The sequence below is a fragment of the Sceloporus occidentalis genome, unplaced genomic scaffold (assembly GCF_023333645.1).
Source record: "Sceloporus occidentalis isolate IW3139 unplaced genomic scaffold, rSceOcc1.0.p SCAF_97, whole genome shotgun sequence".
NCBI classification, from domain to species: domain Eukaryota; kingdom Metazoa; phylum Chordata; class Lepidosauria; order Squamata; family Phrynosomatidae; genus Sceloporus; species Sceloporus occidentalis.
This window is the reverse complement of record NW_028317077.1, coordinates 636380-663988: the sequence shown is the minus strand read 5'-3', so window position 1 is coordinate 663988 and position 27609 is coordinate 636380. Positions and strand designations below refer to the sequence as shown.

At 44.2% G+C, this 27609-nt stretch overlaps 1 protein-coding gene across 1 annotated transcript; it reads right to left on the bottom strand.

Moving 5' to 3' along the window:
* Positions 1 to 17770: 17770 nt before the first annotated feature.
* LOC149284211 (SMAD family member 4-like) lies at positions 17771 to 26512 on the bottom strand. The gene is made up of 11 exons (XM_089496973.1): positions 26273 to 26512; positions 24384 to 24558; positions 23489 to 23518; positions 22472 to 22690; positions 22057 to 22176; positions 21110 to 21223; positions 20719 to 20769; positions 20145 to 20328; positions 19091 to 19259; positions 18565 to 18703; positions 17771 to 17982 (listed from the first exon to the last, which is right to left on the bottom strand). The coding sequence occupies exons 1-11, from the start codon at positions 26510 to 26512 to the stop codon at positions 17771 to 17773; spliced, it is 1653 nt and encodes a 550-aa protein (XP_089353099.1).
* Positions 26513 to 27609: the final 1097 nt, after the last annotated feature.

Here is a 27609-nt window from a genome sequence, read left to right as displayed (position 1 = left end):
CTTACACTCTTCCCAGGATCCGCGGAGTTTCGGCTGCCGTTTGTGAATGATTTTTGCTGCTGCCGCCTCGTTTAAATCTGGCTGCTTGTTTAGACTTGGAGGAGATCGGCTGATTCGAGAGATGATGATGATGATCGGGGTGAGATCGGTATTCAGCGAATTATGATTTACAGAAGCTCGTTTACATACCAGTGCAAAATTATGTTTACAGAGATCAAATTCAAACCAATTTCACTTTCAAAGATGTCACTGCCTTTTTTTTTTTTTTTTTTTTTTTTACTCTGCTCTGCGGAAGGCGACTAGAAGGGGAGCGAGATTTATTTGGTGTTCGAGAGGACCGTGCACTGCCTGCCTGGGATGTAGATGACTGTTCCTTATTACCGTTGAAGAAACACTACCGAGTAGACATTGGCCTTGCCAGGTTTCACCCGGATTCTGCCCGCTTTTATGAAACGCCTGGATTTCGGCAGCGGCTTTAAAATGCACAATACTGGCTAATAGAGAATGTTACATTCCGGTTATTAGTCTGGTCAAGTTATTAACCTGCGATTTTAGTGAAGCATAAATGTGAATCAATTTTACGCGCCACCCATGGCTTGGAACTTTTTAGTTAACGAAGGGAAAGGCTGGGATTTGAGCTGCGCCCTCACCAAATTCAAAGAAGGGTCAGCTTTAATGCCGTTCAAAAGTACACTTTGAGTCGCAGGAAAGGGTTCATTTGTTTCTTTTTTTTTTTTATTATTTTTTTCACTTCGGCCTGTGGATATATTTCATTTCTGTGTTTTCGGTCTTTTTAAAAATCAATCAGATATGCAGACAGGGGGGAAAAAAAACATCTCAATGGATTTTCTATTTAATATTTTTGAACGTTTTCTTCTTTTCTCAAGGAAAACAATTTTTCACAAGAACACAAAACTGAAGTTCTCAAGTCGTGTACTGAGTAGTAAAAAAATATATATATATATATATATATATAAATATAACTTTATTTTTTATTTCCACTTGAAGTTACATTTCGTATAACAAAAGTTTACAAAATAACTTTTTATTTTAAACTCTTAATTCTTTTTTTTTTTTTTTTTTTTTTTTTTCTCTTCGTTCCGGTATAAAAAACAAAAAACGCCGCGAAGGCAAACACTATAAATGTATTGCAGAACTTTAACGCTAACAGCTTGTAGAATAGCAACCGTCAGTATTGAAACCTCTAGCTGAAGTCTTAGTCTGAAGCACGATGTCCGCCAAGCATGCATTTTTATATTTAATTGCATCGTACAGCGCAACTAACAAGCCAAGGAGTTAACCCTATATATATATATATATATATATATATATATATATATATATATATATATATATATATATATATATATATATATTAGATGCGTGTACCGTTTATATAAACCGCAGGAGCTAGAATGACGAACTATCGGTATAGTTTAGAATTTAAAGAATTTTACTACACTTTTGTTATGTATATGTAGGGAAGTATTAGGGATTATAAATTCTGTTTAAGTAAAAGTTAAAAACAAAAACAAGACAAAAAACAGAACATATATTTTATGATAAAGGGCCTCTAACTTATTACGGCCAAAGCACTGATATTATATATTTGCTGTAAAGAAAATTATAAGAGTTTTATTTTTTGGATATTAAAAGATAATAAAGACTTGTTTCCAATAACTTATATTGGCGACTGTTGTGTTTGTTACATCCTTCTGACGTCTTTTCACAGAAGGTCTAATACTGGTTCTGGAAGCTGTATATAAAAAAAAAAAAGGGTGCGTGTCAAAAAAATATGAAAATCACTTTGGGGCTTATTCGCTAAATGGAGAGTTGTGTTAGAAGCATCTAATCACATGCCCCAGTAGTTGTCTGCTTGTCTCGGAGACCTGGTAATTTTGGCTGATGGTGGGGGGGGGGGAAATCTAAATTTAAAAAAAAAAAAAAAATTGTAAAACTTCAATTGCTTCTTTAAAAAGTTTATATTAAACCTGTATGTGGGTTCTTGGATAAGTTATCGTCATACTGCCTTGTGATAAAGAATAGAATGTCTATGTCTTAATGATCCAGGAGGACCGCTTGACTAATAAGCGTCTGCAGTGGAATGGACTTCATAAACCTTTCAATAAATAATGGGCCCAATGCGGCGCTTGGGGAAGATAAAGCTATTTTTGCTGAATGCTGTGCTCTGTTAAGGTAGTTTACACCGCGTTCAATGCTCAGCGGGAACATATTAGACTTCTTCTTCTTTTGAGAGGGGAGCTGTCACCTTTACAAAATATGAAAGTAATTAAAATTACCCGTAGCTTGTGCTATTTGTAATTATTTTCAAGATATTTAGCATCCAACGCGGGAAGCTGGAGCCTGGCGGACTGACACCTCTAGCGTGTCCTGCTTGCATGTCCTCGCCTAATGACTGAATCAACAGTCAGCAAATAATCAGGGGAGAGAGAACTTAAAGAAGATGAATCAGAGAGCCGCTTCTGAAAGAGTTAATATCACTGCTTCTTAAAGGGCCAGCGCTGATTTTAATTCCTGGAGGAGTTCAAGAAGGAAGATAGAAGGTGTGTGAGATAGCTCAGCTCCGTTTCCATGTCAGGCGTCGGGCATCACCCCGGTGATTTTACAAGCAGAGGACATGATAGAAAATAGTATTCATTTTTTTTAAGGAATATTACTTATAAATCCCTTATAATATCCCTTTATAAAGCACTATTTTAGCGTTCAGGTGATACGTTGTATACAATGTCCGGTTAAACCTGGTTAGTAAATGGTAACAAAACATCATCTCGTTCATCCAACATCCCCTCCGTTCAAATTAAATACAGTAAGTCATCGATTTGTGGCCAAAGTGAAGTTTTTCTCCATATCTTATGTTCTTTTAGATTGTAAGCCTGCGAGCCGAGCCCCTTTTTTCTAACATATTGGTCCGTTTCAGTCCGTCGGTTCCGGCGACGTATATATACCCCCGAGAAGCGGACAGGATAAAAGCACGCCTGTCCGTACGCGGCCGCTCCTCTGAACCTATGTGAAGCGTGATGTTTATTGTTTGGTCCGTTATAGTGGCTGACCTACTTTGCGCATGTACAGCTGGAGTGCGGCCAGTGGGACGTTTATTGACGTGTTTGGTGTGGAGATGAGGTTGCCGTGTCCGGTAAATAGCAGAACGCCGCTGTGAAAGTTATTTATTATTTAATAAAGCAACGCCTGTGAATTATTAATGGCCGGCTCGATACCGAGGCTCCAAAAACGCTGCGGCCATTCATTTAATGTGCTTAACGTGGCCTTTAGGACTATGAAAAACATTGGGTGCTAAATACAGGATAAAAGGGACTTACCCATGCACCCTTTCCGTGCTGGACGACGCCTATGACCAGTGCCGTATTATTAAGTCACCAGCTGCTGCTCTTTCCTATGAGAACCAAGATATGACCCCGTACGTGAGCCGATTGAATTATCTGTAGAAACAGTAAGGGGTGGACTCCATCTTAATAATGCACCAACTATGTCTGCTATGGCAATAGTATATACTTTTACGTTCAGGTGACTCAATTGGAAAGATCCTGTGCTGTGGGTTGAAAGACACAATATCTGAAAAATAGATGTGAAATGGGAAAAAAACACCTTAAAATAATAGTGGATATTAGAAGGAGACGGCAAGATTTGGTGCTGGAATGAGGAGTAGCAGATGCCTGGAACCGCCTTCTAGTGGTCCTAAGAATTTGCATAGATCCTTTGCAGTTCTTGTTAATATTTTCTGTGTATGCTCTTTTTTCCCCCATCATGTTTTATTAATTATTAATCAACTCTAAATCTGAAGATGGACCAAGAAAAAACCATTTATTGACATTTTTGTCCATGAAAATAACATGGAATGGATCAGAAATCCAGCGCAGACGGGGTTAATGTTGTAAATGACTATTGTAGCTGGAAACGGCTGATTTTTAATGGAATCTCTTCATAGGCGTTCAGAGTCCCATCACTCCCATCACTCCTGTGTTCCAATGGCCCTTTATCACTCCTGTGTTCCAATGGCCCTTTATAACTCCCATCACTCCTGTGTTTCAATGGCCCTTTACCACTCCCATCACTCCTGTGTTCCAATGGCCCTTTATCACTCCCATCACTCCTGTGTTCCAATGGCCCTTTATCACTCCCATCACTCCTGTGTTCCAATGGCACGTTGTGTTCGCTGATCCAAGTTTAAGTGTAAAAGGCTAATTGATGGTTAGAAACCCTTTTGTAATTACGTTACAGCCAGAAATGTTCTTATTTTCCATGAAAACAGCTGAGTGACCCCAAACTTTTGAAAAATAGCATATATGTATATATATATATATATATATATATATATACATAGCGTATATGAATATATATATATATATATATGATGGTGAGCTGCAGTATATCTTCTGTTTGTTGCCTCGGAGGAAAAAAATATCTGTTGTTTTCTAAGATATGTTGATGGGATTTGGTTATGGGGTAACAACGGTGCCAGGCGCTGAGCCAAGTAGGTAACGGGTCAGACTGGAGGCGTTTGACCTTTAACTGGCAGTTCGTTCCACGAACCGCACGCTTCATTCTGTGCCCAGAAGAATAACTACACAGCAATGGGATCTATACCCTAAAATAGGGCGTACGCCCTAACATATATCAGTATGGGGGTGTTCAAGGCTCATCGCTAGGTGATAATAAGGCTTCCTATAGTTATCTGTTATTTTTATTACACAAGTATTTCCCCGCTGATAAGCCATGCGCAACAATTTACTGCGGCTACTATGGAGGGGGTGAGAGGGGCAGCAGCCAGTGGGCAGCACTGAGCCCCGCGTGTGTTTAGAATGGCCTGTGTGCATTTGGGATGCTCTTTGGCAACCTTTACCTGGAAAATAAAGGATTTTTTTTTGTGTGTTACTATGGGCTACAGTTAGATTGCAAAACTATGATGTCATTATTCACAAATCAGAGTTATCTGCACCGAGACTCAAAGAGTTAAGGGTTAAGTTTCCGCGCCGGGCGCTACTAAAGTTATTGGTAAAGGGCGGCTGCGGGGGCAGCAATATCAGACTTGAGAAAAAAGAAAATGTAACCATCTCTTTCTAAAAAAAAAACACAGATACGTTAAAAGCTAAAGTTTTAGTACAGCAGGAAAGCCCACCTGCCCCCCCAAGAATATCAGTGCAGCTAATATCACCAGTATGCTCTTACACGCGTGTAGCAGTCTCACGGTACGCTCTTACACGCGTGTAGCAGTCTCACGGTACGCTCTTACATGCGTGTAGCAGTCTCACAGTACGCTCTTACACGCATGTAGCAGTCTCACGGTACGCTCTTACATGCGTGTAGCAGTCTCACAGTACGCTCTTACACGCATGTAGCAGTCTCACGGTACGCTCTTACACGCGTGTAGCAGTCTCACGGTACGCTCTTACACGCGTGTAGTAGTCTCAAGGTACGCTCTTACACGCATGTAGCAGTCTCATGGTACGCTCTTACACGCGTGTAGCAGTCTCATGGTACGCTCTTACACGCGTGTAGCAGTCTCATGGTACGCTCTTACACGCGTGTAGCAGTCTCACGGTACGCTCTTACACCCATGTAGCAGTCTCATGGTACGCTCTTACACCCATGTAGCAGTCTCATGGTACGCTCTTACACCCATGTAGCAGTCTCATGGTACGCTCTTACGCGCGTGTAGCAGTCTCACAGTACGCTCTTACACGCATGTAGCAGTCTCACGGTACGCTCTTACACGCATGTAGCAGTCTCACGGTACGCTCTTTTTTTTTCTGTTTCCATGGCAACAGCTTCTGGGTTTATGGCAAAAATATGAATGAGGCAAAAACATTTCTAGGAAGGGTTCGCACTTTCATCAGTAGCGAGAATGATTTCGTTACATTCAGAATGGTTGGTGGAACCGCACCTTTAACGCAACATTCCGCTTCGAGTCGGCGCGTTCTGTCTGGGTTGTGTTGCGACTGCCCCCCCCCCCGAGATGATCTGCCCTCCAAACAAAGCGACTCCAAGCTTCCCATTAAACGAGCGAGCGGAAAAAGATCATATTTAACCCTCCGGCTAAACATTTGTTTCATCCGCACTTCGGAAACAGACTCGGAGAACGTCGTGGGGTTGATTTTTGATAAATAATGCAGCGTTTTTGGAGCACAGAGCGTTACAGACAGGTAGGTGAGCGCGGGGGGGGGGGCTGTAGGGGATACCCCCTGGGGACACATAGTAACCTATTTCATTTTACATCGATTTAATAAGAAATGGAATGTTTCACAAACCGGAGATCTTATTCCAAGTCATCGATAACGCTGCCAGCATTAACCATCTCACAGCCAGAGCGTTACGTTGTAAGCCCTTTGCCACGACGAAAGCCGCTAAGGGTTTGGCCCCAGATGTCCAGATGGATAGTTTCCTAACTGAAATTTCCATCCCAAATGTATCTATATCCCTTCAAATGCCCCCAAAACCCTCCTAAGGGCACTTCAATGTATATGATAGCTGCATAGCGCCTTTAACTTATTGTGTTGTCCCTTTTGTAAATGCATGAGCGGAATCTGTAAAAATCACCCAAAATGCATTTACCACCACCACCCCCCATCTAGCTGGTGAGCAGGAGATGTGTTTGGCTTGACACGTGACACTACTCTCCTCCAGCGACGTCTGGGGTCTATTTGGACACTCTATTTAAGATAGCGCTTTCCTGCCACTAATTTCCTGCACTTGGTTCAAGCAGCGAATCAGTGGGAAGAATCACCGGACCCAAGAGGAAGAGGGCAGTAGCAGGGCTGCAGTGTTAATTTTTTTCCTTTGGGAAGAATGTATATTAAAGTACTTACAGAGGGTTAGGGTTACCCACAGAGCACTTTAATATGCATTATTCTATAGTGGGGGTGTCGGAGACATTAAACTGACCCTTTGCCCCAATAACACCCTCTTCCCCGAATCTAACCAACATAGCTTTCAACAGCCCCAGGACAATAGGGCTCGCCGAGGACTTTTCCCAGGACACCCGAGTGTTCATGATAGCATGTGTGGGTCCACCAAAAATACTCCCGCCGGTACTCTTTATAATGAAGTCATTAGTGGTCAGGAAAGCCCAGAGCCATAACACGGTTCTTTGAGAACTCAGGACTGTTGGCAACTATGACCAAGTGTCCTAAGGAGGCATCTCATAACTTTTAAACCCCCCTCCCTCGCAGCACATTCGCACCCGGTGAGAGTGCACCTGGGCCAGGCACCTCCACCCATGAGCCAAGTCTCTTTATGCGCCCCTTGCTTCCTGCATAAAAGAAACAGCGAGACAGTCGGTATGTATGATTTATTGCATCCTATCTTGTTTGCCTATGATTTATAGGTGGGCTGTGTGAGTGGAGTCCAGTGAATTCTGGTCATCACTAATACAACATGCCGCTGACTCAAAACCTTCTTCTGCCCTGATGTCAGCGAGCGGAGGGAACATCGGATCCGGCCAGCCTGCGATAAGACCGCGGCGTTTCCAGCTTTAGCGCGCATGCATGTTCTCAGAGAAAATTGCCTTTGAAAATAAATCCCGCCAAATTTTCCGTAAAAAAATTGAGGAGCAATGAGAAGGTTTCTTTAAGTGGGTTAATTTGCATAAAGGTGAACATTAAGAAAGATCTTTTCTCTCTCTGGAGCGTGTAACACGCGTGAACAAGCAGCAGGTAATCGTTCTTTGTAATATAACGTTCCACGGCTATCGATGTTCATGCCAACAGGGAAAGCCGCGGGATTGCAGATTTCAGTAAAATTATGCGTGTTTGGAGGTGGGGAGAATTTAATTTAGCTGCTATAAATTGCCAGTCTTACTTATCCGGAGAAGCGTGATTAGATTTCAGTTTCTGTTCTTTATGAGGTCGGATTCCCGGCATTAATTACTTCCTCGCATGGTATAATACCGTGGCACGAAATGAGACGGAACGTTACTGCTTGTTCCTGAATAACAAAAATCCTGCTCTAGCGCAACAGTTATATGGGTTATCCTAGGTGGCCTTTCACTCTCTCCCACACTCTCTCATGCCCTCTCTCACGCTCTCATTCACTCACTCACACTCTCATTCGCTCTCCCACACTTTCTCAATGTCTCCCTTCCTTTTCTGCCTACCATTTCCCCTGTGCCTGCCTCCTTTCCCGCAGCTCCGCTTCTTCTCTTTCCTCTTCTTTTTCTTATATCATCTTTCTGCTCGCTTCTCCTCGTGTCAACTCTCCGTGTCCACTTCTCTGTGAACTCGGCCACCCCGGAGCACTTCTGCAGAAGGGCAGAGCCTCCGGTCACACCCTCTGCCCCAATTGGAGAAACAGTGGAGAGACTTTACCCGTGGCTCCGCCCTTTTGTAGAAGTAATCAGAGAGGCCAGGATAATGAAGACAGATTTGCAAAGAAAGAGAGGTGCAGAAACTTCTGCAATATTTTGGCCTCTTGAACAGTGTTCCCTCTAAGCTGTGCGCTTGTGAGCGCGCACATAGCTTTTTTAGAGAGCGCACACGTGCAAAAATTGTGCGCACAACAGTTTTTCCCCAAAAAAATTAAAAAAAATTGAAACTTTATGCGGCGCGGATATTGTGCGCACAAAATTTGATAGCTGATAGCGGAGGGATGCGTACAAAAAAAGAAGACAGGAGAAAGAAGACAGAAGAATGTGGAAAGAAGAGGAACTATGGAAAAGGAGGCATGGACACAAAAGCAGTCCATGGAAAAGGTGTTAGAAAGAGTGAGTGTTAGCGAGAGTGAGAATGTGACAGAGAGAGCGAGGGTTTAAGAGCAATGACTGCAGAAACGGTGGTTTTGATTTTTTTTTCCCAATGGGGTCGTTTTATATTCAGGCCTTTTCCTTTTTTTCATTGAGATCCTAGGTTTGGGGAGGTCGGCTTATAATCAGGGATGGTAATTGGTTTAGAAATGTTTTCATGAACATTTCATCTTGTAGCAGCTGAGATTAGTCTCATCATCTAATTCTTGTCCTGAGGGTCTCTTCCTCCCCCCCCCCCGACTCTTACAAAGGCTCCCTGAACCAATCAACAACAATCAGCAACTTAATAAGGGAGAGATAACTTAATGGGGGGAGGGATAATCACACAGATTCGGGGAACAGGGAGTTAAGACGGCTGCTCCCATCGGATACAAACGTAAGGTGGGATTCCGACACATACATTGCTTGTTTTAAATAAACGTAAAGACAATTATACATTTTATTTATCGTACATTAACTGTAAAAGGTAAAAAGGAACACCATCTTAAAGTCTGATAAAGGAAACGTCATCCTTCAAGTCCTGAATGTTATTCTGAACGGTGTATAAAATGTAATTATGTTCTCTGACTCATCCCACTGCCTTCTTTACAATATATATGGGCAAAATCCCCACTAAAACGCCGTTAAGATTGGCTTCCAGACACTTGAACAATGAAAACAATGAACAAATAAAATAATCTGCTGGGTCTGGCAGCTCCTCGCAGACTTACGCTTCGTCCAGCCATTCGCACCGTTTCTAAGGAAAATGATACCTCTTAAAAATATTGCTCGTTATATTGTAAAAGCCACAATATATATATATACTGTATATACACATACACTATATGGACAAAAGTATTGGGACACCTGCCCATTACACCAACAGGGACTTCGATGACATCACATTCTAAATACATTAATATGAAGTTGGTCTCCCCTTTGCAGCTATAACGGCTTCCACTCTTCTGGGAAGGCTTTCCACAAAATTTTGGGGCGTTTCTGTTGGAATTTTTGCCCGTTCATCCAGTAGAGCGTTTGTGAGGTCCGGCACTGATGATGGACGAGATGCCCGGCTCTCAGTCTCCGTTCATCCCAAAGGTGTTGGATGGGGTTGAGGTTCGAGGCTGTATGGGGCTTGCTTTGTTCACTGGGTTAAAGTGATGTCTTTCGATGTCCCCCACCTCTCTCCATGCTTTCTTTTATTTCAACCAATTCTTCCCAATTTAATATTATTTCTCTTTGATTTATTGATGTCTTTCAGTCCACGTCATTTCTTCCTCCCTTTAATTTCATTATTTTCCATTATTCTCAAAATCTCATTCTGTTTCATTGGTCAAAACTGCTTGGGGTGACCGAGTGACCCTTCCTGCTCCCGCCTGCAGAAGCTCCTGAAATCTCGCCCTTTGTCATTAAGTATCTGCCTATCATTCCTCGCTGATCTCCCGTATACATTAACCTGCCCCTTCAAGCCCAATGAACTCAATATGTTATTTATTCTGCTGTCTCGTTCTGATAAGATAAAAGTAAATTATTTATATTTACTAAGTACAAATTAACTCGCTTTAAAAAAAAATAAACTCAACTTTATTGCAATTTTACTTTAGTTCTGATATAATCGATGGCGTTCATGTCTTTGTGGGGGGTAATAATTACAATATGGGGGGTTTTGTGTCGAGGTTGGTTTGTCACAAATCATTCCAGTATGATGGAAGAACAGATGGCGGAGAGACATTCGTCTCCCTCATGCCTGGAAGGAGTAATCGGCCTCAACTGACAGCAACAAGCAGACAGAATCTTCTCGATAAATGAAATGCAGAAAACTCTCTGGCGAGGCAGGAATCAAACGCTCTGTCACTTTTCCCAAATCCTACAAATTGTGTAATATTAGTGGTTTACAGATCAAAAAACAATTAGAAAACCATCCTAAGCGTACACGATTCTCAGGATCTGCACGATTATTCAGACAGGAATGAATGGAGGAGCGGACTTCATTAGCATTGCCACAAAGCATAAAATATACTAAATACAGCGCTGGGGGGGTTATATTACTGTATACAGCGCTGGGGGGGTAATATTACTGTATACAGCGCTGGGGGTTATATTACTGTATACAGCGCTGGGGGTTATATTACTGTATACAGCGCTGGGGGGTTATATTACTGTATACAGCGCTGGGGGGGTTATATTACTGTATACAGCGCTGGGGGTTATATTACTGTATACAGTGCTGGGGGGTTATATTACTGTATACAGTGCTGGGGAGGGTTATATTACTGTATACAGCGCTGGGGGTTATATTACTGTATACAGCGCTGGGGGTTATATTACTGTATACAGTGCTGGGGGGTTATATTACTGTATACAGTGCTGGGGGGTTATATTACTGTATACAGCGCTGGGGGTTATTACTGTATACAGCGCTGGGGGTTATATTACTGTATACAGCGCTGGGGGTTATATTACTGTATACAGCGCTGGGGGTTATATTACTGTATACAGCGCTGGGGGGGTTATATTACTGTATACAGCGCTGGAGGTTATATTACTGTATACAGCGCTGGGGGGTTATATTACTGTATACAGCGCTGGGGGTTATATTACTGTATACAGCGCTGGGGGTTATATTACTGTATACAGCGCTGGGGGTTATATTACTGTATACAGCGCTGGGGGTTATATTACTGTATACAGCGCTGGGGGTTATATTACTGTATACAGAAAATTATTTGTTCTCTGGGACTTTCCCTTTAAAAGTCTGACATTTTGGGGTACAACAATAACAAATGTTATCGCCTTTATGGAGGGGCCTGTATTGAGAGAGCCGCACAGACCCCGCAGCAGGCAATACGGAGAGGCGTTACGGCCAATACAAAGAAAAAGAAAAAAAAAAGCACCATTTTTTTAAACCCCAGTTTTAATGAGATAATAGTAATAAAAGTTCCCCTTTACTAGAGACAATACGGTAACGCAGAGCATTTCTTCTCTTTAGGTAACAAACTTCGTAGAATTCTTATCGATCGGGAGATTTTCTGTCTATACCTCGATGACGAATTCATTACTGAAATGATAATTCTCTATTTTATACGATATTTATTGTTCAATGACTTTCAATTCATGAATCAAGATTTGACTTAAAATCATTCTATAACCCCCGGCAACCAATGAATTGTTCACTTATTTTTAGCCCAGAGGGCATACTAATCCCTCAAAGAAGTCTAAAATACGTCAATAACCAAGTTTAAAAAGCTTACATAAAACTGCATCATCAGTCAGGAGCCTCTGAGGTATACACAGTGCTCTTACTTTACTGAAAGGACGGTAGAAAAGCGCAATAGCCTCCCGGCAGAAGCGGTAAGGGTTTATAAAGTGAGGGAATTTAAACATGCATGAGATAGGTATACGGCTCGTGAAGACGAGACCAACGACAGAGTAACTTCTGAGTCTTTATAGCAGGAATAACAGGCTGACTAGATGGGGCCGATGGGAGGTTTTTGCAGGCAGGTAACCATTGAGTTTACCCCGAGATCGACCTTTTGCTTTAGCGTTATTGGGCGACAGCAAAGCTAATTCATGTTTCATGCAGCCAATGAAATACTACATCGACTCGGCAGCTGCCGTTCTCCTCCGTGGTGCGGAAAAATTCTCGCCCCGGATTGGCCGCTTGAAGCAGCAATCAGCGGCTGGAAATCGCTCCCGTCGCCAGCAATGAGTAAACCATACCTGGCTGCGGCATTTAAAGGCTTTACAGCATACAATGGCTGGGGGGGTCCCTTTAATGAACAGAAAAAATAGATAAAGTAAATACATTTTATGAAATAAAGTAATAGTTGGACTGATTTTTTTTCTCTATCCTTCTTTGCAAAATTCTCTGAAAATGTTTCTACCCCTTCGACGCTGTTCCAAAAGTACAGCATTCCTTTAGTTCTGCAAACATGTGAATCGCAGGGAGGGGGGGCTGCCTGCAAGCTGATGCTTACCTGGAGGCAGGCAGGCAGGAAGCCTTCGTTAAGGCAGATGGCAGAGCCAATGCTAAACTACGTTACATTACATTTATGTATACAGCGCCAGCAGATTCCGTAGCGCGGTTACAATAGAGTCAGTAAAATCATTTAAAATCACACACAATACCTAAAACTACCTTTAACAACCCATATCTTACAGCATGAGCTTTGCGCTTGTCAAAAAGTGTCATTATCTGTAGCAAAAGACAAGAATATCAGTTTCTTGCCCTATAGGTATAACGCTTCTCCTCCCGCCACCTTTGTAAAGGCTTGAAGCAATCATTTTCTACCAAAAGGGAAAAGTAACTTCACAAAAATGAAAAAAAATAGCTTTATAATGGAGGAGCGCAGACTGTTTGTGCCTGAACATGACAAGAATACAGATCGCATTCTGCACGAACAATATTACATATCCAATATTAAAGGCTGAATGAGTGCGCCACCCAGTGGACATTCCGGAAAGCACAGCTCGAAGCCTGGTGTATATTTACTGCATTCAAAAAAAATAAATTATTTATATGGTACAGACGACTTTTGCAGAGCTTTATAAAATAGATATATGGAAAGGGTTTGACAAAGCTAGACCTGGCGGACCAAGACAAACTGACTCCTTAGGTAAAGGGCCCTGCCCGCAAGTTTATACTATAGATGGGATGGGGGATAGAGAAACATAAGGTATGGAGAAAGGGGAGAGATTCTGCAGCTGGATGTGGGAACAGAGAGAAACCCGCGAGGGACCAGGGTCGGGAGAGGCGTCTACAGAAGTAAAGGACAGAAAAAGAGACAGAGAATAGTCCAATTGAACAAAGTAGTTCAATTGAGCATAACATTGCCCAGATTTAAAGACCCATCACATTTCTGGACTATTACAAGGAAAAAAAGCGCTATTGTTAGAAAGTATCCAGCAACTCAACTCCCAGGGCAGAGTCAAACGACATGTTAATCATTCAGCCGCACATACGCATGTTAATCAATCATTCAGCCGCACATACGCATGCAGCATCATGAAGCATGTGATTTTCATCAGTTCCGTCTCATTCCCGTTTTGAACATACAGCAATCCTCGACTCCTGTTTTGGCTGAAGTTTTGATTATGTCAGATAATTGCTTAGATATTAAACAGAACCTCCATAAAGTACAGAAGTTATTTGTTCTATAATACGTGTGTGCGTAAACGTATGGTGTGATCATTAACCCCTTAAGGACAATAGGGGTTATTACTCGTAGTATATTGTGGGATAATGGCTATTTTAACATTTTTCGGTGTTGCTCTTTAGCTGTGATTTTCTTCTTTCTCATTTCGTGCTCCCACACATATTATATATCGCTCCTGGTATATGTCTGTGTCAAACACCCCAATATGTGTTCAGTAACATCTCCTGAGCGCAGTGATACCCCACATGCATGGGTTTGTTGGGTTATTAGGGAGGTAAAAGGCCGCCTTATTTTTATGCCATTTAGACATCTGATCCTACTGCCGCCATGTCCCATATTTGGGACATCTTTGACCCCATCCACTCATGCATTTTTTAATACGAGACACCCTATGGGCATTTGTAATGCCAATATTATAACTCTTTCCATGCTGGAATTTTTATAAAGATAAAGAATTTTAGGACTTTTTTTTTTTGGTGACAGTGGGGATTTTTACGTTACCATATTTTTTATTTATTTTTTTCTAATCACTCATTAGTGAGCTGGGCTCCATTGACCTTGCATGGCTGGATGCAGTACCTGCATTCAACTTGCAGGAGGAGCTCTAGAGTTCTCAAGAGGGTCTGGATAGACCCCCTATGAACTCATATCTATTGTTGATGCCATCCTGTGAATGACGTCAGTCATTTACAGGATGGCACTTGTGGTTGCTCCTCGGAGCAATCACAAGGCGATCGGGGTAGGGGGGTAGTGTTACTGACATGGCTCGATATCGAGGCATGTCAGCAACACCGTTTATGCTTAGGAAGCGATTCCGATTGCTTTCTAAGCTGTTTTATCCGGGCGCCGCCGCGATCTTTGATGATCGGTGCGGCGGCGGCCATTTTTCTTCCCGGATCCATGGTCAGCCTCACTTGGGAGGCTTCCGTGGATGCTGCAAAGCCGCCGATCGCGGCAATGCATCTATTTAACGGCAGCCCATACATGTACGGGCATTGTCGTTATCCCGTTGCACGGCAACACCGTACATGTACGTGGATTGTTGTTAAGGGGTTAAACAACCTACCAAGCACATACAACTTTAAACGTGACTTTACTTTTTAATTCTCAGTCACCTGGGGATTATTCACTTAAATGTGAGTTTGCAGGCATATTCAGGCTCTCTTAACCTCCCCATGCATTATGAAGGGGCTTATTTTCTCCTTCACAAAAGGTCTAGACGGTTACATTTAAGAAATTACTTGAACGGTTGGCATCTCGGATACAATAAAAGGCAACGCTTGCCGTTCAGAAAAGGACTGAATGGATACGACCTCATATCTCAGCCTCCATAACATAAAAGGCCTGTCGGGTAGGTTAAAGATCTCCCATGTAACAGGCCCATTGTGCTGGAGGACACTGGGGGGCTTGATCACCCAAGAGGGGTTTTGTATCGGGGGACTATTGCCCCCTCAGCCCAGGATACATAACTGATGCACATGATATATGCTGGCTGGAGCGCCTCTAACTATAAATCTCGGACCAACTCAGACGGTCTTAAGAAACCGAACTGCGCTTTCCCATTTCGATGTCCAAATAATCCAAGATCACAAACAGTGTTGCCGAGATACCCCAACATCAAGGCATTCAGCAAGACCAAAAACTGAATCAGGGGCCGCGTCTGATCGCTTTCCAGAGCGTCGACGCATATTAAACATGGCGCCAGCCAGCTGCTTCAAAACGGTATTCAGCGACCCTGAAAACCCATCCCAGGACACGCTGCGACCGCTCCGCAGACAAGTCTATTTAGCAGATTTTTTTCATTAGCTTCTGGAGATTTGTAGTTTTGTTTTGTTTGTTTTTTAAATAAGTTTATTTTTTAAAAAAAAACCAAAAAAAAACCTCTATAGTAAATTAGATCAAAATAATGGTATCTAAAGAAAGCCCTTCTTGTCCTGAAAAGAAAGATATATATATAAAAATCGTGTGGGTTCAGTATGGAGAAAATGACAGCTATTGTCACGAAGGGTACAAATAATAAAAACAGCTCCGTCCTGAAAGGGTTAAACGTCGTGCCACGGATGCCAAGAAGTCACTTCCAAAGCTTATAGACGCAGATTCACGCGTGGAAATCGAATGTCTGAGGGCTTGTAACGTTCAGGCCACCGATGGGAAGAAGAAGCGAGTTCTCCGTAATAAACAAATGGCTGTTTATTGAGAATTAGTAATTTGTTAGAACACAAGTCACTTTCTACTGTACATGTCAACAAAGACGCTACCACGGCGGCATAGAAACGGAACAGAGCGCTACGCGAGTGGCTACAAGTCTCTCTTCCAGATATTAAAGGTTCTAACATCTAGATACAAAGCGTACATGATCCTTTTATCATCGCAACTACTGTCCATACAAGGCCATTCCCAAACGATCCGACCATCGGCGGCATGATCTAGGTAATATTACACACGTGTGAGCCGAGGACACGCAAAAAAAAAAAAAAAAAAGTTTGGCTTTCTCCGTCAGAGCGGTTAAGACAAATTGGCAACTTAAAAACCCTGTGCTATACACATCGTGACAAAAACTTAAATTGCGAATGAATGAGACAGGAGCGGCGTTTGGAGGATTTACAATTTACAAGGTTTAGGTTTATAAACGAAAAGAAAAAAGGTGCATAAAAGCTTCCAAGGAGAAAAAAAAATTAAAGTTTACGAGCATCCATTCTTCTAAAAAGGAAGGTCGGCAACTAAACGGCAATTTCATCTTGCATACGGCATGGCACAAAACACACAGCGAGGCTTTCAAACTTTGGCGTTTCCAAAAATGACAGATTTTTAAAGTGTTTCGTGTATATGCCGATGGGAAGAGGATGTTTTAAAGGAACGGCGCTTTATAGTGAAGCCAAGCCCCGGTTTCCACTCGCTCTCCACCGTTTTCAGGCTCAAGGCACGTTAGTCCGGTTACGAGGCTACCTTGCGATTGATGCCTTATCTTTTATTCCTTCGCACAGCTACGTTTATGTTGCTCTAACACTAAATTGCCTAAATTACCCGCTAATCGTTGGATCAAAAGCCACCATACTCCTGAACTTATTTTCTCTATACCATTATCTGACCTCCCAGCTACACACATTATGAATGCGTTATTCCTCATTCATGCTGACCTAGCTCTAAGCCCAACCCCCGTTTTAGATCAATGACTTTCCCCAGATCAGTAAACTTTATACATATAACGCAGAATTGGCTTCTTTGTTCTGTACCTCCCATTCTATACACCCCATGCTCTATTAGCTTTAATTGAGAGGATATAACTTCTGTAGAACTATTTCCAAAATTACCACATTTTTTACCACATTCAGAACAAAACAGCCTGCAAAGAAATAAAAACCATTAAAATCCTTTGTTGCCCGACGGCCATTAATTCCTTGCCGAGTCGAGGGTCACAGTCCAGGTTTGGAGACGGTAGCCATCGGTCTGCGCGGACCCCTATTTATACCTAAGGGGTGGTTTCCTCCATCTGATGCTTTGATGCACGCGGCAGGGTTTGCTAAAGTAACGTTTTATCCCGTTTTGGCGCGAGGAGCGTAAAAGCTGGGAAAACACGAAAATCTCCGATTTATGAGCTCTTCGCTTATTCCAAGATTTCTGCATATTTGGCTAAACTCCATTTAAAGCAAGCTTCAGCGAAGAGCAGCGGAAAGAGACAGAAAAAAAAAAAGTAACGGGTACTTTATTACAACTAAACAAGGACGCAGTTAATCCCAGCCCTGCGCCAAGCCGATGCGTGTATTGTCGTGATAAACATGATTGCAGTCTTCAGCCTTCGATCTTGAAAATGTAATATATATACACATTAGTGACGGGGTCCTGATTGACAGAGAGGAGGGCGTTAGTCCAGAGGTTGGGGGTCTGCGATGGGCATGGTGTGAAGCACTTCGTCCAGCAGCTGGAGAGCTCGGTGAAGATGGATCTCGATCCAGCAGGGGGTCTCCTTGATGCTCTGCCTCGGGTAGTCGGGACCCCAGCCTTTAACGAAACTCATGCGCAGGATGCAGAGTCTGCGGAGGTCGTCGACGCCGATGCCGGCCGCCGCCGAGAGACCTGCGGAGACAGAGAAGGGTTGTTCACAGCACTTCTGCCCGTCTCGTTTAGCCCACGGCAGGTATACGCTATACGGACTACTAAGAGAGGCGCGACGCAAGGAAAAAGATGGAGGAAAGTCGCACGAGTGCCAAGACCGTAGCCGTCAGGCAGACATCAGTAGCCGTCAGTTAGACATTTGTCTGGATCTCTCCTAATAACCCTGAGACTCGCTCCTTTGATATCTTGTATATGAAACATTTAATATATATATATATTTATTTTTTTTTATATTAGCTTAGGTCTCTAGGTAGAGTCTTCACCACATCATAAAGTAACTAGGGGGCAAATGTCACCCGCTTCTGCGGAGGAAGCGAAAGCTTCTGAATACATTAGGTTTCAACATAGTGACAAAGAAAGAGGACCCTATAAGACCCCATAACAGCGTCGCCAACAACCGCGCCTCCGGTGTGCAAACCTGTTATATCTTGGTTACACTAATAAGCTCGTCGCATCCAAGACACTCCAACCAAGGATTAAATAAAGAGAACGAGTGTGTTCAATTTATCCGCCATACACGATACACGCGAGGTAGCTACTTACTGATGGCCGGAGCTATACCGCCTACCGATCCAGGCCCCGGGATGTTTCCGGCCACAGCTGCAGCTTGTGCTGCAGCTGCCGCCTGCGCTGTGGCCGCCTGCTGCTGCATCTGTCTGTGGCACTGGCGCAAATCGAACACCTGGAGCAAGACAGAGAGGGAAGAAAGTCAGACTATACATTGTTAACACTTCTTAAAAACACGATAAAAAATTCTTAAAACACGATACCCCTCAACCACAACATTTTATACACAATTAATGGTCTTTATTTTAATGCAGATCAGTCTAATCTATATGAAAAATATACAATTTAACATTGTTTACTTTACAAAAAAGTGGAACAGTCTTCCCAGCAGAAGTGGTAGAGGGTAATACAGCGAGGGGATTTAAACATGCATGGGACAGACATACGGCTCCTGAATCTAAGACGAGACCAACGACTGATTAAGGTCTGAGTCTTCACAGCAGGGAAAAAAAAATTTCTGACATAGACCGATGCGTAACATGGCTAAGAACGACAGAATCACCTTGATATAAGCGCTCGGATAGATCTTGTGCACGGCGTCCCCAGGAGCGCGACCCGCTTCTCTGTCAAGATAGTAACTCTGAACGAACACAGCGTGATCACTGAGGCAGCGGACCCAGACGTCGCCTTCTCCCTTACACTCCAGCTGCACGCCTTTCCCGATGTGTAACCTGCGCAGAAAGACAAAGACGACACTAAAATACAGCAAATAGACACAAAAACACAAAAAAACCGTGCTGGGATAGAGCTTTAAGGGCCCCATAGACAATGTCTGAGCACTCCGTACAGCGCTATTTACAGCTATCTGATAAACTCTGCTGGGGGCGGCCATTGTTTTTGGTCACATGACATGTCAGGTGACGATCCCTGATCAGACACCGCACTGAGCTGAGCTGATGCTTTATGGAAACGCCAATGAAGCGCAGCCCTTCGCAGACTTTTAGTAGTCAGAGTCACCCTCTGGGTTATTAAGACTGAGACACACTATTGTTCACCGACAAACATTCCGTCAGCAGGATGATACAGAATAGGACACTTCAAAATTCTGCCCTAGATTATATATCGCCCCTTTTTTCCCCCCAAACGTTATTTCTAAGCAGCTTCCGGATGATGTTGCAGGATTAACGTACGCAGTTCAAGTGCCAGCTCTACAGACAAGCAAACACGCTCTTGCGCTAACCCTTGTTACACCGCGTTACATGATCACACATCAGTAATATTTCAGTATTAAGTCGATTGCAATTAAATGTTGAATATTCCTTAATATTAGAAAATAAGAATAAAAGCAATAAATGGGATTACGAGAAGGCTGGGGTTTACGCATCGACTGAAAAGCAGTAAAGAGAAGCAGTCGCCATGGTAACCAATGGAACGCCCCCAATGGCTGCTCCACAACTGAGTTTTACCAATTAACCACTAAAGTCTCCTTGGTGGACAATGGAGATCACATGAGGTGCTTCAGACCAAAGGCCTGGATGAATATGAACTTAAAGGGTTAAACTGTCACTGACCTCAAAGCTTACACTCTAATAAAGAGAACGGAACGCGGTATATACCTTGCCCGCTCAATGGCTTCAGTTCGATGCACGTTGGAAAGCTGGCCTAAGCAAAAACGATCACCGCCAGATGGGTCGACGTAGCCGTCGACGGTGACGATGGGGCAGCTCGACGGGACTTTGAAGGTCTCCCCCACCTGAACGTCCATTTCAAAGTAGGCGATAGAGCACCAATACTCCGGAGCTGCGGAGACAAAAACACATTCGCCACCAATGAAGACGCAGCCCGCGGGGGAAGGAAAGCAGACGTCGGAACTACAAAGATGGCGGTGATGGACCTATTTTTTTTTTTATTTTTTTTTTCGGTGATGGACCTATTAACGTGCAGCGACGGCCAAAGCCCGGGTCAGATCGACTATCCTTATAAAACATGGACGCGACCAAGAAGCCTGCCACCAATATCCCCTTCGCCCCCCGTAACTTTTCATAGGCTGAAGGGACTTAACACCCTTGAAGCCGACCTGCCTGCACAGCAAAAGCGGCGGAGCCAGGTCTGCAGGTCGTTTGCCGTCCCGCATAATTAAAAAGACCACCGATGAAACCTCCCGGTTCAGATAAGAAATAAGATGCTCACCGGGGTGATTTGAGATGGGGGGCTGGAACGCCAGCTCGTTATGCACGGGCCCTGCAACAAAAAAAAACAAACGAATTATACGTTTATTAGTTATAGATATTTTTCTATGACCGATATCTTCAGGAGGGGGCCGGGAAGGCGGTAACGAACGCCCCCCCCCCCCCCCGCGGGTAAGGACTGCAGGCGCATGCAGACTATTCCCAACAGCTTCCAATCTCTATACCATTAAGATTAAACACTTGAGGGAGCGAGACTGAAGACTACTTTTCCCCAAAAGAAGTGCAATGCAGGAGAAAAATATATAATAAAGAAAAAAAACCACTGTTGGAAACAAAGTGGATGATTCTGGTAAATGTGCAAAATAAATAAAAACATTGGAAAAGAAACTTACAGTAATGTCCGGGATGGGGCATGGGTGGGTGATGCTGAAGGTGTCCATTCTGGTGGTGAGACATATTAGGTGTGTAAGTTGCTGTCCTACTTCCACTCCAGGTTGTGGTACTGTCTATAATATCATAGATAACACGGTTACTAACGCCGGCCCGCGTGTCTCGCTAATCTGCGGTGTAAGCAATATGTCTCAACGATGAAGGGGTCTCCAGACAAATGTTATGGCAGACCGGGGGTCTCTCAGGACCGTGAGCTGGACCCAAATCCGGAGTAACGGAACCGCAATCAACGGGGAAGATGAAAAAGCGGCACATTGGGGCTTATTCACTAAAGGAAGAGTTGGCTGGACTCCATGACTTTACATTATCCCCAATAAGTTAATACTATAGGAATGGCTTAGCCGACCCTGTATAATGTATAGTTTAATCAGGGAGATCCTTTTCAGTCTCCAGCTCAGCCCTTCGTGCCGGAGAAACCTGCCAGCGTCGGCCCTTCATAATGATTTTCCTGCAAACTCTTCATTTAGTCAACAGACCCCTATCGGATCTCGTATGAATTGCGAACAAAACATTAATTGTATCTTATTTTTTCCCCACTACAATCGATGACACGACTGCTATTCACTTAAATTGTTATCTCCGACCCTAAAATCAGCTCAGTGTCGTTTTGGAATAAGAAGTTTCCACACCCAACACGACGGTGCGATGGAAATCCATGCAAAACAAGGCGAAATGATTGAAATGGAGTATCGCGCTCTATGGGCAAAGCGCTGAGATTCACGCTCTATCGGGGGGGGGGGGGGATGAGAAAGACCACTATTAAAAATCACGGCATATTAATAAGTATGCCGAGAGAAAATCAGGTTTTCCCCATGAAAATACAAGAGAAAAAAAATGAAAAAGGTATAAATTTGGGAAAAGATACTGTTGCGGGGGACCAGCCACTTACTGTGATGATATGTGGCGGGTTGGGCGCTGAAGCCGTTTTGCTGCGACCCTTGGGGGGGCACCGACGCGATCTGCAGCAGTCCGTCGCTGTGAGCGGCTGCCAATAAACTAGCCGGCTGACCTACGGGAAAGAGACCGAACACATGTAATCAGCACCGGCGCCCGGCTAAAGTATACTGCCATACGGCGACAGATCTAAAGAGGGGACATGCTATTCGGAAAGCGTCACATCTCCCTAGCAACCAGCACCCCGAAACCATGTAATGTAACCATTAAACTTATAAATATATACATTATTATATTATGCTCATGTGGGGTCACCCGACCGCCGCCGACGGGCTAGGATCCGCATGGTGTCTTTAATCACCGATGCATTACACGGGTTTGGCAGCAATAGCCCCGCCGCTAGGACTCACTTGTGGAGGCGACGGGAATGCTGGAGAAGGTGGAGGCGTTGGGTGTGCTGGGTTCGCTGGACGCGAGCAGTGAGGAGTTGCTGTAGCTCTCGCTGGACGATCGGTTGCTGGGAGGATGCTGGATGGTCTGGAGCGAGTGTCCATCCCCGCTGGATATAGCCTGCTGAGCCTCCACGTAGTCGTGGCCGTACTCGTCTTTAACCAGCAAGCCAGACGGGGCTGGCATGAAAAAGAAAATAATTAATTCAAGCCGTATGACACAAGCTTAACATGAACACAACATACGCTCTATTCACAAAGACCTCATCATAAGTAGTTGTCAGCGAGGGTCTCTCCAGTCCTATTTTCATGTTAAATACTTATTGCATGGACTGCAGCGCATGCACACAGGTTCAGGCATTATTGGAGTTCGTCTCGTTTAGCTCCTCCCCTGGCTGCCTCTACTGAAAGCAGGAAGTGTTCATCAGTACACTTCTTGCACGTGCTCAGTAGCACTAGCCAAGGCAATGGGAGAAGCAGCAGCCAATCACGCACCATCTGTGTGCTTCAATGACTTCAATGAGCGCTACTGAGCACGTGCAGGCAGGGAATATACTAAATGCTTTGGTAGGCACAAACAGGGGAGGACTTAAACGGAGCAGAAGCCCCATAATTCCAACTCGGAACTCTAAGGAATGCCTGCGCGACTTTACACAGGGTAAAGTGTAGTGTATTCAAGGCGCAATAAACTCAAAAATGCATTAAATATACAATTAAAATTTGGGGGAGCATACTGTGCCTATAAACCAGATAAATAATTATCTAATATTTAATCGTATGATATACATCCCCATATAGTTCCACAAATACCAGTTATCCCTCATCCAGCAAAGAAAGACCGAGCTCCCCGGCACTCCAGACCGGTCTCATAAATCTTGCTTTACTTGACAAAAAATCTATATGGTATTTGGTATAAATATAGAAGCTGAATTTGTGCGCGTCTCCGTCGGAATAGCAGGCCAATAAAACATCACGTACCAGAACTCTGCAGCGTCAGCCCAGAAAGATCTGCAAAGGAAACAAAACAAGGTTTTCTTTTACTAAGAGAAGAACCGATACATCTCCGAAACACCAAAGCGGACCGGCGGCGCGCAAGACGAGGTGCTCCAAGTATTGTTCTTCTGTATTCCATACAGCAATAAGGGGAGGGGGGAAAGTGCTGCCTCCAAACGAGACTAAATCAGGCCGATCCCAACACCAAAAAAACTAACGTGAACCGTGCAAAAGTTTACAGAGCCGCCAGCTTCCCTCCTGCCTGCTCACCATTTCCGTGCACACACTCCACGTGCACGTGTGATGGACAGACGCGGCACACCTTCTAATGTATACATTAAACTAGCCACAGGACTAGTAAATGTATACAGTCCGGGGATACTTACCCTTGAAACAGGAAGCGACATCGGCCATCGGGAGCGGGGAATCTGTGTCTCGGGCAATGGTGGGGTAATTCTCTATATTAAACATTACACCAACAATAAGCAGATCGTGAGAATCCCTCACACGGGAAGAAAAAATTTAGCCGAAAATAAAAAAAGATTATATTTATAGCGGTAGATAAACGTTTATTAGCGACGTTAATAACAGAAAAAAAATCCAGTAATTCATCAAAGATGGTAACGGAAGTTAGAGCAGAAAGGATTGGAAACAAATGTTGCACTTGATGGGACATAAACCCTTCTCTGGAATTTATTAACAGGAGGATTAAAGGGTATTGCTGTCTTGGGAAGGGCTTGAAAGATTAATCAAAAAATAAAAATAAACGATCAGGTCTCCGATCGAGCCTCTGCGGCACTTTAAACGATGACTTAGGAGTTAAGCACTTATTATCTTTCCTACCAAGCCCACGACACACAGGGCTCCTCTGATCCCTCACCTATTCCGGGGGAGACGACGCGCTCGTAGTGATACGGGTTCACGCAGACGCTGTCACACTTCAGGTCGAAGGCATACTGACAGTATTTCACGTGCTTCAGCTCGTTCTTATGAAGGTCCGGCCAGCGCCACAGCCGAGCGTAGATAACATGCGGGAATCCCTTCCTGCCCGCCACCTGCACACAGAGAGAAAGCATTCACATTAAACACGTCTTTACGCCGACGTTGAGAGCGAGGCAATGAAGGATCAGGTTTACAACGCCATGCTGCGATTCTATCAGAACCCCCCTCTATCAAACAGACCCTTCATCCCGCATTAACGGGCCGGCCCCACTCAAATGTGACAGATATAGGCAGTCTATACATTGTATGCACGAGATTGCACAAAACATTAAAACAAGACCCCCACGTTCTGTACCTGGGACAAGTCCAGTTAGTTGGAAGTAACAGCTCTTTATTGCCGACATCAAGGGACACCCTGTCCCGTACAGAACCGTATGCCTCTTACCACGGTCCAAATGACCACAGGGACTAATACAGTCTGGGTATTCTGCATCGGCGTTATATTTAACAGAGGACACTTAGAAGGGATTGAATAGTGAAATCCCATTCAGGTGTTCTCCTCCACTGACGTTGCCGATCGGCTAGTATAAGAGACATTGGACATCTATATTTAGAGGTATACGGCTACAACGTGTCCCAAGCCAGGAGGCGCGAGGTGGCTCGGGGCGTCCTTTTCCACGCGGCGTAAGCAGTGATTGCAGGGAGCTAATAAACAAGAAATAACCCAACGAGATCCAAGAGCAGGTCCGAGTACCAGCTGGGGCAACCTTCACAAACCTTTAACTACAAGAATGATCGGCGGGCCGTCCGGGGTTATAGACTTTGCGGTCTCCCCACATTCCACGTATCGTTTGCCTGCTCAGACCCAACGTTATTGGGTTCGTGGGCTGCGAAGGGGCTTATTTTATCATATTTTTTTCCTTCAATTTCATTTGCAACGCTTTCACCAGAGGGAACCTCGTGGGCCGATGTAACCACATGCGCAGCCCCGACAGCTCGGCACATTAGAACGTCTAGAAACTTCAAGGACAAAAGAAAAAACGCCCGCGGGTGGCTTCAATTCCGTTAAACCAACAGTTTGCTACAAGGAACACCGGCTCCTTGCCTTTCCACACGCAGACTCCATGTTTTTGCGCACTGTGCTTGAGAAACGGTACCAAGCAGACTCGCTTCTGCCAGAAATGTTCCAGAAAATTCGGGACTGTTGTCAGCTATTTATCACCAGGGCAGTTTCTCATTTGAACAGGGGCATGTTTAATAACGCAACACATACACGGCCGTACAAAACCCTGTTATAGGAATGCATTGACATACCTGGCATTATAACTGCTTTGCCTGGAACAACTTGGACCGCGTACTATTATATATATATATATATATAGATTTATAAAGCAACATACGCCGTAGCGCTGCACAACATACAAACAGGACAAGGCCTCACAATCTGAACTGGCATATGAGTTTCAAATGTTGACATAATTGCTCATTCTAACCTTTTCCTATATTAATATAAATAATTTTGTCTGCTAAAATTGTTTTGTGGCTCGAACACCGTTTTACTTTCTATCTTTGCCTGAGATTGTTTAGACGTTCTCTGGGATATCTTGGCAAAACAGGGGGGGGGGGGGGGGATTGTTTTCCCACTTTCCCTCGGGCTGCCGGACACAAACAGAATCCCCCGCGCATTCACCGCTACCGTAACGTCCCCACGCTGACAGCGGGTAAGATTATAACATTCTGTCGAAGGTGCTACGTTCACGATGTCTGATACAAAACGTATTATTATTATTATTAATAATACTTAGAATATGAATAAGTGGCACTCGCCTGCAGCCGGCCGTCCAGCGTCCTTTGAATGGTGACGCATTTGCTGGGGTGGGCTCCGTTGGTGGTTATGGCGGTGATCAGAGAGTCCAGCTCGTCTTTCTTCTCCTTCAGCTTCTTCACGAGACTCTCGATGGCTCGCTTGGCGAAGGTCTCGCTCTCCCCTCCTTGCCGGTGGCACATGAGACTGTGCACGATGCTGAGGCAGGCGTCGTTGCTGGTGGGGGTGTTGGTGATGGACATGTCGCCGGCGGAACGGGGTCTCCTTTCCTCGCTCGGAATGTCTCAGCGATGGTACGCGGCCGAGGCAGGAGTCTGTAGGGTCCTGGAAAGCACAACAAGAAGCGGATGTGAGTATCGGTGTCACAACACAACACACACAATAACCACAACTCGACAACTCAATCACGGCAAGCGCTGACCGGCCCGTCTAATAACTATGAAAGGGTCCCCCAGGTGAGGTCCTCCTGAAACCTCATCGATAGACTCCTTTTGGTTTCTCCTGAATTGGGGGTGGGGGGGATATTGGAATAAATCGGGAATAAAATACACAAAGGCTTCACACGGTTATGCTGCGCAGCTCACGATAAGAACGTATCACACTGACCGTTAACCCCGTCTGTGCCAGGGACATGTCCCCGAGGGACGGGCGCTTTACCTTCTGTACGATGTAAACAGAACACGCATGGAAAGTTCCGCTCTGACGAAGCTGAAAACCCGCGCTGGAAAACGCTTCGACTCAGCAAAGTTCCCGGAGAATGAAAGCGCGGCGTGGATTTTAACCCTTACCGGTACAAACAGTACAGGATCCGAGCCAATCACAGCCACAAAAGCTTAGAACGTGATCTGGAACCGATCAATGCAACCAGAGCCTCGATGGCGCGACAAAACGCGACTCCTCTGTGATAGACGCCCCGTAACCGCCACCAACATCACCGGAGTGGCCATGTACCACCGAGCACGGCCCAAAATATAGTGTGCCTCCGACACCGGCTGACAACGAGCTACAACTCCCATAATCCTCTGCAGGCAGTATCGGAGTCCTCCTAATACTACAGAAACCAACAGCAAGTAGTAAAGGATATAAACACCTAAAACCAGCACAAAAATCAGCAACATTTACAGCTGAAGGCTATTGGGCAAAGAGTAAACAAACACATAAATATACATTACATATATATACACATATACACTGACCACTACAACAGGCAGAACCCATTACTATATTACATATAACACACATATATATATATATATATACACACACATCCACACGTTTAAAAATTTGGGTTTGCTTAGAAATCTCTTTTTTGAACAAAAAGCAAATTTTGTCCATTAAA

What these genes read in the sequence shown, in the direction of transcription:
- LOC149284211 (XM_089496973.1), bottom strand. Translation starts at nt 26,512, where the DNA reads ATGTCCATCACCAACACCCCCACCAGCAACGACGCCTGCCTCAGCATC. An exon ending in CATTCCCGTCGCCTCCACAA is followed by an intron (nt 22,177 to 22,471) that starts GTGAGTCCTAGC and finishes TCTTTCCCGTAG; the next exon opens with GTCAGCCGGCTAGTTTATTG. An exon ending in CCCCATCTCAAATCACCCCG is followed by an intron (nt 20,329 to 20,718) that starts GTGAGCATCTTA and finishes TTGTCTCCGCAG; the next exon opens with CTCCGGAGTATTGGTGCTCT.